We start from the raw sequence: 18165 nt of genomic DNA, 5'->3' as shown, positions 1-18165 counted from the left end.
GTTCTGACGTTACATCCAGATGAGGAGCAGTTTCGTATGGATCGAAAGTCAAAATCATAACTTGAATTGAAGTATTTATGAAAACTTTCCACTAATCTTAGAAAATCCGCTGGGACCCAAAATGTTCAATAGAAGGTTTGATGGGCTCGCCCCAAAACTGAGGGAGTAGTTCAGGGACAGGGGACAGCCAGACACTCCTGCTCTATAATATGGATAAATGACTTCTACTTCTCCTTCATAGCATTCTTTAACTCACGACTCAACCACCCTGGCCTTTTCTGCCTCTAATTTTACTCCTTATTGGAATGTACACACTCTGCACTCCACACATTTGCTCCTTGAAGGTTTTCCATTTCTCTGATGCTGATTGTCCTGTTGTTAGCTTCCTCCAATCTACATCACCCAATTCTCTGCTCGTACCCTCAAGGTTTACTTACCTTCCTGAAATCTAATAGCCTTACTCTTCTATTCTGAACTCTAACCCTTAACAGAATATTTGCACACACAATGCTATGGTCACAAATGCTCCCCACCTCTATCTACTCCACCATATTGGGACCATGACTTAAAAGGAGGTCTCACAGTACACTCACCCTCGTGGGCTTATCTACAAAGTGAGTTCAAAAGCAATCCCTGGCAAGTTAAAATCCCCCATAATCAATACTCTTCCCTTACCACATGCCCTTTTGAATTCTTCATGTCCTCCTTCATCCTCTTCCATCACTCCCAGAGCCCTATAAAAGCATCCTATGAGTATGTTACAGTTTTAAAAAAATCTCTGATCTCTACCCATACAGAATAATAATGATAATGATAATAATAATAGTAATAATAACATTCCTTTCATGCCATAAAGCATATAGCGAGACTGAGGCAGTTTCATTACAGGTTTGTTTGTTTTTTGTGATCTCTGTTTTTTTGTGTTTGTGAAGTCGGGTGATGGTTCAATTTATAAGACGAAGAATATTAATTTGGATGAGCATCCTGCATACCCGGAAGTGAGTGCGTTTCTGGTATCGAGTGTAATTTTAATTTTTTTTTATATATATATATATTTGTTTTTTAAATCACTTTAAATTTACTTTACTCATTTCGGCCCGCTTCCTACGATTTCTTTCGATTTTTTTTTCTTCCGGCGTTTACATACTTGCGTATGCATAAGATACAGTTGCCCGGCAATGTTTCGGGCGGTGTATGGTTTGTGGTTGACGCTCGATTCTGGCATCCAGTAGTTTCTCCGCGAGGGTGATGTGAATGGTGTTTAGTAAACCGCGAGGAGCGTTAACCGCTTGTTAAGCAAGGCGGGGAGCGATGGTTGGTTGCGGTGTTGTTGTCCTGGTGTAGTAAATTAATAAGTAGTGATTGTCCGTCCGCCGGACGCGCGTTTCCTTGTTTTGCGACCCGGTTTGGTGTCCGTCCATTCAGCTGCGTCGTTCATCGAATTATTGAGCTCTGTTGGAAGGTAATTCTCTTCAAGCTCGTTTTATATAATTCCGTTAACATACGTCATCCATTACCTCACGGAATTCTGTGCATTTCTCGTTGAATGTGCTGAGAACGCCATCAGAGCCGATGATAAATCGGAGATTTTTTTTTTTGTCTGTTTGTTTTTAGTTCGGTTTTATTTTTCTTCACGAGAACTGCAGCTCTGGGGATGGAGTTTGCAGATCTTATTAAGACTCCCAAGGTCGACGAGGTCTTGCTCCAGCGGCCGCTGGAACCTAAGGTGGTTGGGACGCTGTGCCTGACTGGCCACCACCTCATCTTTTCATCCCGACAAGACAACTCTGAGGAACTGTGGCTTCTGCACAGAAATGTGGATGTGCTGGAGAAGCGGTCGGTAACCTCTCCTTTGTGAAATATCTTGATTTCTACTTTGGGACCATTTGTTGTCCCCCCCCCACCCCCCTCCATCAATCTGGAGCTTTTGTAATCCTTTGCAAGTTCAAGACTCTCACAATGTGCCATTCTGGTTCCTCAAGCACTGGATAATTACATCTTTCTCCGATCTCACGATCATGTGGAATATTTGGCTTTCATGACCATATACTGTTCAGGGGTGGGGAACGACCGCTAGATGGAGCAGTTGGGCCGTCTCCCACCAAACACCAGCAATTGAAGGTAGTCACTCCGGATAACTCCAAAGTCGATGGGTTGCTCAATGGACCGTGGACGCCAATATTTCGACCGTGCGGTTAGGGTCTTTTTGTCTGATTCCGATTTACCTAATTAGCCGCGCGGTCTCGCTACCGCGGAAGCCATACCCTCGGCCATCTTTGTCCGAACCGAGTCGCTGTTACCGACTCGGATCTGGCGTAACCGAGCGGGAATTACCAAAGCCGCACCGGTCCAAATAACAATCTACGGCACAATCGGCCTCACTCTAACTGAAACCCAAACCATGCTCGGCCAATGAGAGAAAGCACAGAAAACGAGCTGGTACATTTAACACGGGGTTTATTCACAATAATCAGGAAGGGAGACACAGAGCAGAGCCAATCAGACTAAATTGCAATGCACAACAAGCAAGACACCTATGCAACTCTACCTACAAGACTGGCCACAGACAAACATACACACCCAAAAAGAAATGGAGCCAACTGGCCTTTATTCAGACCCAGCCGTGGAGGACAGGCAAGCTCGGGGCCAGAGCCTGGTCAGGCACCCGGCTGCCTCGCGCGGTCTGGCCGACCTGCACCCGTGAGCTCGGAGTCCGTCAAAGCGATCAGGGTCCCCAGCTCGAGCGCTCCACACAAACCACAATCCAACGAGCACACACGAACCACCACGGTGGGACTCGAACCCACAGCCAGAATCCAGCGAGCAACCAGGATCCTATGGAAGACCGAACGATGACCAGGGAACGAAGACGGGAACCAAGATGACCAAGGCACGACCGAAAAAGGACCCCCACTCGTCTTTGAGCGCCTCACGATTCTTTTATCCCCCCCCAACCCCTCCCCCCCCCCGTGTGGGGTGGAGGGATCCATTTCTCTGGTAACTCGCCTCTGGATTGGACGAAGGGTTTCTGGTGTCGTGGTGGCCAGCCGTGATTGGAGGAGAGGCGTGTCGGCGTCTCGGTGCTCCTCCCCCGAGAGAGGCTCTTTTGCCTTCCCCAGTGTTGACGGGGATGACATTCTTTTTTGATGGGGCGGAGTCAGAGCTCCGTCCGAAGCGAGGGGGCTCCGCCCACGTCCGTAGTCAGAAACACGTGGTGTGAAGGTTGGGTGGGTGAAGCGCTTGTTCGCCCGCAGAGTGGGAGGAGTGAAGTGAGGGTTTGTTGGCATTTGCAGATTTAAAGATGAAAAAATCTGACTATAAAAGAAACCCACAGCGCACACATGAATTAACCCATTAGACATAGGGGAGGGATTCTAACTATCCACATATACTTAACGAAATAACTGAACTATGGGACTGCTGACTTGTGCAAAAGGCTTCCAAATTCGTAACAATACATCCTACCTTTGAGCTGTCTCATCTGGGTTTGATGATTGACATAACTATCAACTGTCGGATCAGTGCTTCGCAGGTAAGGCGTTGCGGCACAAAGTGTGTGCTTACTCGGACGGAAGTTGTGTCCTATCTGCTACAATTTATTTGGTGTAAATGAAAGATCCCATTGGCCTTTTTCATCAAGAGTCGGTGAGATATTACAAATTCGTGCCCACATCACCTTCAGTCGAGTGTCAGGCCTGATTACCTTGTTTATGAAAGACCTGGGCTAAAAAATCTTTCCTGGCTGATCACACCAGAACATGGGAATAATTTGGCCCGTTGTTATTTCCCCACGCATGTGAAGTGAAAAGTGGGATTAAACAGTTGGTTCATATCTGTCTGTCTTCAAACATCAGTTTATGATCAAGAAGCCACTTGTTTAATTTTAATGTTTTGTGCTGAACACGAATAGGGGCACGAAACCTTTGGTTTAGCACTATGGTTCTGAATCGTCCCAAATCACACATGCGCAGAGAAGATTGAGATAATATTTTTACTCTCTCTGCTTGCCTGACAGTCAAACAAAATTGAAATTAATTCCAAACAGGAAACTTACTGTTGATAAGGACATCAAAAAGGGCACAAACAGACACGAAGAACTAATGTAACATGTTGGGTGAGGTGGTGTAATCGACACTGTCAACGGTGGTAAAATTCAGAATTAATTTATTCATATGACTTTTACAATCTTTATTTTATTTCAATTGAATAATATATGAAAACAAAAATCACCTTCTTTGCACTTTCAAAAATCTCCTCTTTTGCAGTGCTTAGACGTTAAATAAGACTGCTTCATTTATAGCACGAAACTTCTGGAATATTTATTTTACGATATTTAAATAGAGGTATATACTTGAACAAGTTCATGCATAGAAAATTATATTATATGAACTCTGTTGTAATGATAAGTATTAGTAGTAGTAGTTATAGAAACACACACGCACACATACCCCTGTGCGCATGAGGCTTGCCAAAACTCTAATCTTGTAATTTCTTTCATCGAATGAAGAGGGGACTCTGCAATGTAATTCGTGATTTTCGAAATGACATATGAATGCTAAATGTGGCCTTTTGCGCATGCCCTGTGTGTGTGTTTACAGTGATTCGGTTTGGCTCGTCGGGCACTTTTAACCTGCCGTTACTGGCAAGAAATCTGTGATTTAAATAGTCTTTAAACATAGCTTTCAGCATTTAGACGAAAGGGTGGCAAGTTCAAAATGGTTAACAGCTGTTCCGAAATGAAAATCGGACTCGTGGAAATACAATAAATATCCGTGGATTAGACTTAGGTCTTTCCTAAGAAAGATTGGATTAGGGTTAGGGTTAGGATTGTCTTAACCTCTATTTTGGTTAAGATATCTCCCCCCATTCTGGGATAATGAATCGTAGCTGGGATATTTGAACCACAGATGTATCCCAAGGATGGGTAAACATTTGGCTGTGCTGCCAAGCGAACATTCACTGCAATTATCAAATGGACTTGTGTAAAGACAAGCCTATAAGTGTTAAAAAATTCAATTTCCTGAGAAAACGGTTTATGGGAAGAGACTGTCCCCCGTACTCGTAATTGCACTAAATTAAGGTTAAGGTAAGATATCTCCGATATCTCCCCCATTCTCCCAGACACGTATGCATCAAGATTAAACGGGTGTGAATCAATGCAATCCATCGTAGAATGAAGATGCAATATAGTGACGCATGTTTATCGCTGCAGCAGGTGTATGACTGGGACAGGAAGTTTACAAGTGGAGTGTCCAGTGTGGCAGACGCTGTTTGCTTGGGCCGGCCTCACACAGCCAACCCACCAGTAATGGTTGTAGCAGTTGAGCGCGTGCTAAGGGAAAACCGTCACATTATGCTGGATGGTCTCCGAATTGAACATTAGCCGTGGTTCAGCACACCATATCATTCACAACATGCTGGGTTTCCGAAAAGTTTCTGCAAGGTGGGTGCTTAGACAACTTGCACCCGAACTGAAAGACGTCCACTTTTAAACTTCCTGCTGCAGTGATAAACATGCATCACCATGTTGCATTTTCATTATGCGATGGATTTCACTGCGATTCACACCCTCACTTCCGAAGAAACGGATGACAGAACGTTGCTCCTCCATGGTGTATGCTTGTAAGGGAGCCGCCATCTTGGAGAACTGCTCTGCTGACGTCGTACACTCAATGTTGACCATTCGAAAATGGGCAAAACATGATTATTACCTGTAGACGACATGTTATATCTTCAACTACACGCATTACATTCTCAAATTTATATCGCCATTTTAAGGTGATTTATTGACTGCCCCCTCGTGTATAATAAAACACACACAGGTGGATACTTTGAGACCTGGGAGGTCTCCCTTCCACCTCCTGAAACTCACTCATGTGTGGAGGTAGCAGCCAGACACACACACACACACACACACACACACACACACACACACAATGAATGAGAAGTTGACAAGTGTTTTTTGATTACCAGGATGCTTTTGCACAGAGAAAAAAAAAAGAAACGTCGCCCATGAATGACTTGATATTGTTCGGTTGAGTAATTATTTTGTCGTCTTTTTAAACACATTGATTATTTACTGTATTTCATAAATGCAAATGTATTGTATAATTGACATGATGTATTCCTGGCAGCTTCATTGGTACGGTGGGAACACTGACCCTCAAGTGTAAAGACCTTCGCATCATTCATTTTGACATCCAAGGAATGGAAGAATGTCTAAATGTGGCTGCATCTGTGGAGGTATTATTCTCTCTATCTTGTTTTATTTTGGTAGTTGTGAGTTTCTTTTGGTTGAAGAAAAGACCCTGATCAGAGAAGGTTGTAATAAATGTATGAAGTAAGGTGTTGTGTAATGGAATGGTGGTTGAATGGTTAATTACTGCTGTGAGTTCAGTTCCCTTAGTAATTGAAGTGTTATCCTTTGTACCAGATGAGTGACCTGTCCCGGGAAACTCAATCCAAGTAATGTTCTTTAATATTGGATGGACTCCTTGATGTTTCCCTTTGCTGAAATTTGTGTGCTTGAGGATGATGGTGAATTGCTTTTTATTACATCTGCCACCAAAGGTGAAGGAGGTTATGTTTTCACCCCTTTCTGTCTGTGTACAGGATATCTCAAAAAGTTGTGGACAGGTTGGGTGTGTAACAAGGAGGAACTGATTCGATTTTGGTAAAGATCTGAATGTGGATCCGACTACCAGAATTGTTGATGTGATTTTTCATGATTGAGAGATTGGGCCAAAAAGCGATATAGAGCATGATATCTCAAAAAGTTTGCTCGGATTTGGATGAAACTTGGTGAACATGTTGGGGGTGTGACGAATAATTGATTCAATTTTGTTGAAGATCTGGATCCGCATCCAGATCTGATAATTTCAGTGATTCTTCACCATTGAGATGTGGGGTTAAACCGATATATAACATGATGTTGTGGATGGATTCGGATGAAACTCGTTGGACAGGTTGGGTGTTCTGCAAGGACGAATTGATTCAAATTTGGTGAAGATCTGAATCCTGATCTGGATGTGACAATTATTTAATTTTTAAAGTGATTCTTCACCATTGAGATATAGTGCCAAAAAGTGTATTGCATGATATTTAACCTCCGCCATCGAAGATGGACGGAGGTCACTGTTTTCACCCCTGTCTGTTTGTTTGTTTGTGAACAGTATTACGGAAAAACTCCTGGACGGATTTCGACGAAATTGGGTGGGGGGATTAGGTATTGTCCAAGGATCATGCCATTAGATTTTGACTTGGTCCAAAGTCAAATATGGCCGCTATCGCGGCCATTTTGGAAAAATATTTGAATTTTTGTTTTTGCATTTCTACATGTTTTAAGTGATTTCCAACCCCCCAAAAAATTAATTTGCTAGAGAAAAAAAAAAACTTAGAAAATTTTGCAACTTTTTTACAAAAAAAATTCGATTTTATTTGAAAAATATTTGAATTTTTTTTTACATTTCTACATGTTTTAAGTGATTTCCAACCCCCCCCCCCCAAAAAAAATTGTTAGAGAAAAAAACCCAGACGTTTTGCAACGTTTTTTTCAAAAAAATTTCGATTTTATTTTTTTGGCATTTCTATATGCGCGTCGATCTAGTTTAGTTTATTCAATCGTGGTTCAGTAGAGTCTGATCCGATTTGACCTACAATGAATAGGATATCAGGTTCACTTAAGTGACCCAGCACTATTGGCGGCGGAGGTTTTGCACTCTACCGAGTGCTCCCCCTCTAGTTCAAAAATGTATTGGGCCCGATATTTTCTCATGGATCAGGCATTACGTGGCGGAGGTATGTGCTCCACTAAGTGCCCTTCTAGTTGATAAAGTTTTTCTTTTCACTACAAGATCGAGGCTCATGGAAGAGGACGTTGGCAGAGTTTATGAAATGCCAACAGGGCAGCTGAGCAACTCTTGGACACAAAAAGGAAGGGTATGGATTCATGAATAGGAAAAGAGGAGATAGAGAGGACAGACAGACACAGACACAGTTGGGTTAATGGGGGTAATAAATATTGTGAGTAAGGAAGGAGACTGGCAGGAGATGACAGTGCACCAACCACCTGCTCGAAGCCCTGAAGGGAAGAGTGGTATTGAACGATCTCAGGAAGGTGATTTTTTTTTTTTTTTTTACGACAGAAACAAGAAACAAAAGAGTTGAGGTGTGAAATAAGCTTGGATTTTGAAAGTTTCATGAGGGGGTTGCTGGAATCATGTGTCAATCCTGGAGTTGGTGATGGTCAGAGGGCTGAGTCAGCAGAGGAAGTTAAACCTGAGGAGAGGTGGTAGAATAACAGAGAGGGCACCAATCTAGCTGTAACTTGAAAGTTGCAGAACTTGTAATTTGGCTTCACCATGGAAGACAACAATAATGTTGAGAGCTTTTGATTCCACCAAATCCAGGAGAGATGGGTGTGATGCTGCTCAGTGCCAGCCCATAGCATAGTACTACTCCATTGAGCTTTAGACAAAAGCCTTGTAGACTGTGAGCAGTTCTTATTTTTCAGAGATTTGGAACACTGAAAGTTTTATTATTATTAGCTGAGCTGGAATTGAAATTCCAAATAAGGTATTGTCATCATGTTCCATCTGTTCATCCGTCTCCTATTTCACCTTCTCTGGTCAAACTGCAAGACTGATCCGGCTGAAATTTAGCAGCAACGTTCTGCTCCTGACTGGTAACGGGGATTGCAAAGCTCGTTCCAGTCACGGGACTTTACGAAGGTCAAAATGGCCGACTTAGTAAATTTCTTCAAAAATCTTCTTCTCCAGACCCACCAGTCAGAATGCTACCAAATTTGGGTTACAACATTAGACCAGGCCCAGTGATCCTATTTTTATTGATATTGATAGCAATGCCATTCTGCAATGCCTCTCCTGTCCAACCTCTGCCCCACCTTTTATTGCACAATTATTTGTTGTGTCCTTTTTCATTTCACTTCTTCCAACACTCTCCTTGCTCCCAGCTCAATTAGCAGAGCCACATCACACCTCATGACTCCCAAACACAGTCTTTGCCAACTCCAGCACATACCAAACCCTCGCTCACACTTGGACTAAATTGCTCAACACATCATTGCTGAAATAGGTTTACAGAAATGTGATCAGGTCAGCTTGTATCCAAGAAACACGGTCCCTATTCACACGGAACCTGCTCACCTCTGCCAATATTATCCTCTGTGTGTGCTTCCCCTTATTTGACCCTCTGGTCCACCAGTATCAGAATTTATCTGCTGATGTAACATGATGGGAATACACTTTTCTGTGGTGTCTGAAATACACAGCACAATAACCAAACAGACGTATATGAAGACTAAACTATATGTGTTTCAATAATTTGGACAAGTTTGTTCAAAAGAAAAGTATGTCTGCAGTTAATATTTATTATACTGAACCAGCAGAGGACCTGCCCTTCGGCCAATCTTGTTCCAAGCATGCAACACGTTCTTCTGACACATACTCAGGAGTTCACACAACTGGTCCTCAGGTACTCATGCATGGTTAAAAATAAAGAAAAAAACAACTAAATACGAACTTCAAAGATGCTCCGAAAGCTCAAAGGCGTACGAGCCCACAGAGGCTTTTGATTGAAGGTTTTTCTCAGCCAGTGTAGGTAAGATTGTTCCGTGATGATTCTGAAAATTGATATATTGTGATTTCAAAATGAAGTTTATAAATGATAGCATTACAAGTTGTATTGTAGGTTTATGACTTACTAGCTAAGGTACCCGGCATTGCCCGGGATAAATTCCACATCATTTCTCCAGTTTAAATAAAATAAAGTTTTTAAGACAAAAGGCTGAATTTGATTGTTTGTTTGTTTTTTTTCTGAGGAGATTGTCTTTCTTGCAATGTTTCTGTTGCTCTGGTTGTTGCATGTCGTTCACGGTCAGCTTCAAAGCGTGATTGTCTTTCTTGTGAGCTTTCCTGCTTCCGGGTTTTTTTTATTATTTTTATTTTCTGGCTGCTGATGCAGATCTGCTCAAACTTTCCCGTTTCTTTGGTGGCATGGTGAAGTTGTTGGGATTTTCGAAAATTGCAAGAAAAACAAAAAACATTGCCACATTAACTTCCTGTAACAACCATTACGCACATGACGGGACCTGATGTGGCAGAAAGTGGTGACACCGATTTTTGGGAAAAATTTACCAAAATCTGGAATTGTGGCAAATCAAACACATGTTCATGTTGCAGGTACAGTCAAATTCTGTGTTGTTGCAGATCCCGTGTGCTACACACTCCTTTCTTGTTGGCTCGAGGTCAAATGGTTTTCTTGTTGGCTCGAGGTCAAATGGTTTGCGCTTGCATAAAGGACAGACAAGAAGGCCAAAATATATATTGGATAAGATTTAAAAAATATATAGTAGATCTTAGGAGAACACATGAGCAAGGAAAAAGAAGCGGTGGTTCAGGAGCGTCCAGAACTAAAACGAGCGGCTTGCGAGTGTCTCGTCTGGAGCGCTCTGAGAGAGTGCTTACAGAGGAGTAAGATGCATATTAAGCTGAGACATGCTTGGGAAAGCAAACGAGCACGCTTGAAGCTGACTTTATTTATTTTTTTGGGTTGGGTACCAAACCAGTTCTGTTGGTACTCATTTGAGAACCAAATAATAATTTAAAATTTTTTTGTGAACCTCTCCACATACAGTACCTTTTATTTTGGTGGTGTATAGGCAACCAACAGCTGTGTATAACAAAAAAAAACATGCCCACTGCTTACAATTCAAAACACCTCGCTGCATGAGAAAATGTGGGGACAAAATGCTGTACTGTAAATGGTGGAGGCTTATAATACCCTCTCCTACCTGGAGGCGGTGCTACACGATACATATTTAAATAGAGAATTTGCATCCCTTCCCCTTCCCCCCCAAAGACCACTGGCAAAGATAAAAGCACCCCTATGCACTAATTGAGGTCATGCTGATCCTACGTCGTAAGTCTGGATGTAATCAGCCCAGAACTGTAGTTTGAGTAGTACGACAAACACCCACCACTCCGTGAATTATAGTAAGGATTCATTGAGTGAATTTGATTTTAGGGGTGGGGTAACTTTTTGTCCAATTCTCAGGCATTAGAGATGCTGCATCAATGAAAATACCCCATTGTAAAGCTTAATAATTTGGGCAAGTTTTAACATCTGTTTCAAGTATCTGAGTTCAATAGTCATTTCATGTATCTGAAACGATTAATGAAAAGTGCATTTTTTTTGCAGGGTTTTCAATGTTATCGGTGTGTAATTGAACAGCCTTTACAGAAATTGCACCATTCTGCATGGGGGTGTTAACTATGATAGGTTGTTGTTTGGTTTATGAATTTTTCAGAAATAATTAAATAAAGTTTAAAAAATATTTTCTGTTGGTGTTTGTCGATGTCATAAAAATCCAATGCACATACCAGGGAGGTGACAAGCAGTTGCAAAATGTGTGCACAGTTGTCCTGGACATATTAAAATAGGTTGTAGATATTCAGGGAGAAATGTTCATGGGAACGTCTTCTCCCCACCTGACTATAGCCCCAAAACTGAGGGAGTAGTTTGGGGATGGACTGACAGACACACTCCTGCTATATAATATCGATTCTATTGATATAGCCAAGTGTGATGTGTTAATTTTTATTTATTTATTTTTTATTCACCAGGTGCTGCATCTTTTCTTTATAAGGCAGTTCATTTGTTTTCTCCTCTTTGTTGCAAGGTTCTTTCAACTCTGAACACATCTTTGATGTACCCATTCTTCCATCGCCCAATGTTTGAGGCAATCAAGGAGGACTGGCAACTCTATAACCCAAGTGAAGAGATTAAACGGTTGTCTTCATTGGTGAGACATTCTAATGATATGTTGCCATACCAAAATGAGGCCTCCTCCCTCCTCTCCCCCTCCCCCTTGTTCAAAACGTGCCCATCTTTGCTTGTCTGCCACTTTGAATAGTGATCTCTGTCTGTTCCCTGTATGGACACACATATCTTCGTATAAGTTTAAACGTTTTTACACCTGTAAAATGCTTGTGCATTTATTCCCAGGAATTATGATGGTAAACGGAGGTGATTTATTCTCGTAAATTTAACTTTTTTATCTGTAATCGGGAAGTGCTTTCTGTAAGTGTAATCTGGAAGTGCTGTAAGTGCTTTCTCTCCTGCTTTGTGCATTTTCACTTGCTCAACCCTATCTGGGGAGTAAAGCCTGTTACTTATTGAACAGCTTTTCCCTCCTGGAAGTGATTTGTTCTGCTAACTTATCGAGCTATCTCGTTACACCAAGTTGTTGCTGACCTTCTGGTGACATCCATGATCAGATTTCCCCAAACATCTCTATCCTGCACTGTTTCCCGAAGCTCTGGCAGACAGCTTGGTTGCAATCTTTACCCCATCCATCCAGCACACACATGGTTTGCCTCTTCCTCTTTTTTTTCCTTGAACCACACCCAGTATGGTTGTTTCTCTGGACTTTTGTTTTCTGCACACATGATGTGTCCAAAGTATGACAGTTTTTGTTTTAGTATCAGCACTTCCAATGTACATGATGGTCAAATTTCTTCTTGCACTGATTTGTTTGTTCTTCTTGCAGTCCATGGAATTTTTAACATTTGTCTCCAATGCCACATTTTAAAACTGTCATTCTTCTTCCTTTCTTTATTTTTCACTGTCCATGATTCACATCCATACAATGCAACCAGAAATACCAGAACATTCATCTTCCCCTTGGCTTGTATTGTCACATCTTTATCAATCCTCACATTGCTCTTCTCCCCAATGCTAACCGGCTATTAATTTCCCTTCTACATTATCCACTCACTTCAGTCTTAGAACCCAGGAAGAGGAAACTTTGCATGATTTCCACACGATCGTCTCCCAATCTAAACACGTTGATCTTCTCAGTTGACTAGATTTTCATCTTTTGTTTTAAGTTTCTTTCTTTACTGTCTGCAGCTGTTTCATCAAGTCCTCTTTACTTTCTGCTAACTATACCATTGATATCCATGGTTTTGTCCTAAATATGGCTTCTATAAACATGCCTTTGAAGCTTTGGTTTATTACTATGTTTCCGCCTATTCACATGCCATAACCTTAAGTAAGCCTATGCAGGCTCTGCTGTTTCGGCACATTCTTCCACTCCACATCATTGATGTAATGCTTTCACCATTAGCTACTTATCCATTCTTTGTGCCATAGGGTTGGAGACTGAGTGACATAAACAAAGACTACAGTTTATGTCCCACGTACCCAGCAGTCATCATGGTGCCTGACACCATAGAGGATGACGTGTTGCAAAAATCTGCAGCCTTTCGCCAGCTTGGCCGCTTCCCTGTACTCAGCTATTGTCATCACAATGGTGTGGTGAGTGATATTTTGTGGCATGGTCGGCAGTCCATCAGAATTTTGCATCAAGCTTCAGTTTAGCACCTCAAATGTGATTTTAAGATCCATCCCCTATTTGCTTAAAATCTTGCCAAACTTGTTGGCAGCTCAGGTGCATGCGTGCGGTGCGTGTGTACGTATATGTGCGCTTGGACTGTTATCGGACTGGCACCGAATGTGACATCAATGGACAAGATTAATGATTGGTCTGGAGCCCTACATCACAGGATTTGTCGCCATGAGCTTCCCCATTCTGAAATCGTGTTTTTTTTTGTGTGTGTAAAATGGTGCCGTTTTTCACATAATTTTGTCAGGAAGACTGAGGGGTTGCTTTCTAGCCAAAGTGTGGAGGTTAGAATGGAAAGAAGTGGGGTGGGGGTGCTTGAGGGCGAGACAGTACATTGACTGAACATTTCTTAATTACCACAATGGTAATTTCAACTTTCTCACATCCCTTAGCACCTGATTACCTACCTGTTTTATTCATACAATTGCTTAAATTTGATTGCTGTTCCTTTGTAAAGAATTGGTCATTCAGCAAGGGCAAGTGAAAGGGGCTGTGTATCAATAGCCAACAATATACTCTACATACTTAGTGTGAATAATGCAAATAAACCTTGTAGGTTTACAGCTGAGACACCCACTCCCATTCTTTACTTGTGTCTAAGCGGCAAGCTATTTATCTTTCTCACAGGCCTTGCTACGATGTGGACAGCCATTAATTGGTACGGTGATGCGGCGGTGCAAAGAAGATGAGCGATTAGTCAATGCGGCACTGGGCACAAGTGGGAAGCGTGGTTACATCCTTGACACTCGTTCTCCACAAGTGGCGCAGCAGGCAAAGACTCGTGGTGGTGGATTTGAACCTGATGCACATTATCCGCAATGGAGGCGTATCCACAGGTCCATTGAAAGGTGATTCTTCATCCTGAAATCTTGTTTTCTGTCCATACTCGTATAAGAGCCTGTCAAAAAGGAAGGGTTGGAATTATTTTATTCAAAATATTCAGACTGGAAGATATGATGTTTCATTGCAAGAAAAAACTATTTTAATTCACTACAAAAACAAATGTGACCCTATTTTCTTTATCTTCTGGGATGTTTCATTTTGATGGTACAGCCTCGTGAGCAAGCCATTGTTTGAAGCCTCGGTCTAGTGTCAGGTGTGCTTATATCTTCTTTATTTATTAGAGATCCTATGAACGTAAATGAACTTGTTTTTACTCTGCATGTGTTGCACATCACGTGCAGCGAATTTCACCTCCCTGCACCTTGTATTTATTATTGTTTTCTCAAAATAAAAAAAAAAAACCTTTATGTACACCGCCTCTGAGACCTGGTTGAAAGTCACCATCTTCATTTCCAATAGAAGAGACATAATTACTCTTTTATGTTTTTCGAGTTTTTTTCTCCTTAAAAGATAGACTAGTGAACACACAGTCGTGGTAAAAGATTGGCTTTTAAAACACTTCTTTAAATTGTCCTTATGAAGGGGGACAGACAAATACACACTTTTATATCAGTAGATAAGGTTTTGGTTGGCCCTATTGATAGTCAGTCGATGTGTGAGAAATGGATTATTGTGCCTGTTTTTCATAAAGCTGGCAAAGTTCTGGACTGTCCTGGAGAATTTCAAATGTGAAGCCATTGTGAAAATGTCCCAGGTCAGCTGCGGTGGCCATTTTGGTGCTGCCATTTGCAAAAATCACATTTTCTTTATCACCACAACTAAACATTATACTGTTACAGAAATGGTGTCTACCCCAAAACGGTGTTACATATTCCTGATTGTACTTAATAGATATGAGCAGTAAATCATGCATGCTGTCACATTGTGAAATGTGGACACATTACACAATGCAGTGTCTATTTCATCATAATGTGAATCTCATATCAAGAGTGACGTGCATACCATTAAGATGACGAGATGTACTTGCAAGAGCACTCTGGACGAGTCATCAGTCACCACCACACTGGCACAAAGCTGTACACTTCAGGGTTACTTTTGTGTACTTGCATTGTCCTCTGCAGACCTTTTTTTGCAGCCAGAGCGCAAGAATTTGAATGAAGACTGTCTCGCCTGAGGAAGTATTGTCAATAGTGGTTTCCGCTCATTGGAGTTGTTCCAGCCCCAGTCTGCCGGAGATGGCATATTTGAGGCTACCTCCAGCAGTTGGCCCCTGCAGTGTCCACCTCGATAGACAGCTTTGTCCATGTGGTGCATCAGAGCATCTTTGGTTGGAGGGATTTCCTCCATCCCTCATTCGCTCTTGACGAACAGCTCATAACGTTCCTCGTTTGTCCTCTAAACTGCAAGCTCGCTCATGTAGTAAAATCGTGAAGCACTCCAGGACGACCCTATCATCTGTTATGTGCAGTGGTGATTCTGAAACTGCAAGAGTTTCATCATCGGCTTTCCATGTATCCCATGCTTTCTTTTTACCCTTGGAGGTGAATGATGACCTGTGTCACAGCCTGTATAGCCATATGGAACATGGGAAGGGCCTTTGACTTCTCTGGACGCAGATATGTGACAATCTCATGAGCAGGGGTGGACCTCAAGTGCTCCCCTGTCCCAAATGCCACTGACTGCTCCTTGATATTAATTCTGGGGACAACAGCCACAGCTAGAACAACTACATTAATGTCCACCAGATGTAGAGTTAATTTCTCGAAACCTTGGCTAGCAGCATGAGCTGTGTGCAGGAGCATTTTGGTATCCGCTTCTCCATGGCTGTATGGGGAAAGCTGGCTTGTATCATGTTGATGGCTACACAAAACATTGGGTCCATGTGTGGCAATTACCAGCTTGCCTATTGTGATCTTTATCTGCACAGCATGCCTTTCCAGAAAGGCAAAGAACTACAACTTATCGATGACTCGAAGGAAGTGCTGCCGGTTTGTTGGTAGGCAATTTGACCATTCGACTCTTATTGTCACTCCTTTTCCACGCTTCCATTTTGTCTGTGACATCAGGCTGTTCTCTTATTAACAATCCCACATTATGTCCACTTGACTAGCCCTTTTGATTTGGTCCTGGATGGATGATATTATTTTTGTGGTGTAGATGGAGTTTCAGAGCAAAGGTAGGATTATATAGGGTCGTATGGTGTAGACGGGTAGGAGACATTTTGATGTAACTCAAGTAGGGAAACTCAGCTTAAGTTGTTACATGTCACCACATTGGGGGGGGGGGGGTTACATGTCAGCATGCTGTGTTAATTAGGTTGGGATTAAGGTTAATTTCTCCCAGTATGTGATTGTCCCCTTTACCTTTTCCTATGTTTTTGCATTTACAAGACTGGCGATAAAAAGGAATCACCGCCTCAAAACAACAACAACCGAGCCAAATGTGTCAAGCAGGCAAAAACTCCGCCTTCAAGAATGACAACTAGCAAACTACGCCCCTGGGGTGGATGATGGCTGGGCATGAGGGCAGAAGGATAAGAGAGACAAAAAGGGAGGTACGCGATTAGAGGCAGAAGGATCGAGCTGGCTGGATTCTCCTCGACATCACCAAATATAGCAGCTTGATACTCATTGTTCTTGCTGTGTGAATTTTCCCGCGTGCTGAAGCAAAACGCTAGCAAATAACTCTTTGGTTGGGTCATGTGAGACCGCGCCTCGGAGCCTCGTGTTGTGCCATTGGGGAAGAAGGCAGAGCCATTTTGCCGAGGAGCGGCATCGACAAGTGCGATCGTGAAAAGGAGCTGCACGGCGGTTTCTAAGCCCTGGCGTTGAATACCACCACACGAACACCTCACGTATGTTTCCCGCCCAAAGAGCGGCTTGGCATCATTTTGTGGGCTTTCCGTGCAGGACGATGCGGTTCAATCGTCAAGCTCTAAAAGATCATCTCTGGACAAAGCTAAGTGCCAGAATAGAAAGGGATTTTTCTTTTGTTTTATCGTTCCCATTTTCCGTTTTTGTAACTGTGTGTAGAGGCACCTCGACGTTGGGCTTTAATTTACCTCCCATTTTGTTATCATGTTTGATTTATTTCCACCATGAATATTTGATTTATGTCCATTAAACCCCTATTTATTGCTTGCGTGTGTCTATTCGTTGTGGGTTCGAGTATAAACCCTTGTCCTCCGTCCTGGTGCATGTGTCTGGTACGTGCTTCGCTGCCTTCCCATCCCACACGTGCTATAGTCTCCAAGGATCACGTGTTCGCCTCCAAGGGAGAACTGTTCGGCTATCTGTCCAGGTCAGTCTTAACCGGCGTGGACACGACAATATGAAGAAATTCAATGCATAGTCGTCAAAGATTTTGGCAACAGTTGGTTTCACCATGTTGATAACTGCAGTTCCAGCATTGATGTTGGTCTCTGGAATATCGCTTTGGATATCACCATGTCTTGAGACAACTCAAGAAGTCATTTTTTTTTTGTCGAAATATAGACGACATGAAAACTTAGGGGTAGAAACTATTTTTGTAATTGCATAATAATGTCTTGTGACGATGTCAAAGAAAATGTTTTTTCGTTAACGATAGCACCAAAATGACTGCCACGGTTGACATGAGGCATGTTCACAATGGCTCCACATCTAAAGATCTTCAGGAGTGTAATATCTAAAAGTGTACCAAGTTTCATTCTTTCATGAAAAAGGTCACATTTCTCACACAACTCAACTGGATGACCAGTAAGTTTGTTTATTTTATTTGACATTTTAATTGCTGATTTATGATGATTATGATAAACCTCTCATGCTTTTTAACCTTGCATATGTACACATGGAACTTTTTTTTAACAAACCTCTTAAAGAGGTTCAGTCACTCAACCTTTTGGGATTCACCATCAC

At 42.2% G+C, this 18165-nt stretch overlaps 1 protein-coding gene across 4 annotated transcripts in view; it reads left to right on the top strand.

Moving 5' to 3' along the window:
• Positions 1-1176: 1176 nt before the first annotated feature.
• Positions 1177-18165, top strand: part of MTMR9 (myotubularin related protein 9) — a 33777-nt gene continuing 16788 nt past the window's right edge. Inside the window, exons 1-6 of one of the 4 annotated variants that reach the window (XM_085895101.1) lie at positions 1177-1462; positions 1639-1836; positions 6135-6243; positions 11699-11821; positions 13174-13338; positions 14054-14274. In XM_085895101.1, the coding sequence (XP_085751227.1) occupies positions 1655-1836; positions 6135-6243; positions 11699-11821; positions 13174-13338; positions 14054-14274 (800 nt within the window). In that variant the 5' untranslated portion in view covers positions 1177-1462; positions 1639-1654. Of the gene's footprint in view, positions 1463-1614; positions 1837-1978; positions 3646-6134; positions 6244-11698; positions 11822-13173; positions 13339-14053; positions 14275-18165 lie in introns of those variants that run through there. The other 3 variants (XM_085895099.1, XM_085895102.1, XM_085895103.1) reach the window with 3 other exon arrangements.

Source organism: Eptatretus burgeri, chromosome 9 (assembly GCF_056783735.1).
Source record: "Eptatretus burgeri isolate ZD-2024b chromosome 9, Ebu_testis_v1, whole genome shotgun sequence".
Lineage (NCBI taxonomy): Eukaryota > Metazoa > Chordata > Myxini > Myxiniformes > Myxinidae > Eptatretus > Eptatretus burgeri.
This window is presented reverse-complemented; position numbering and strand designations above follow the sequence as displayed.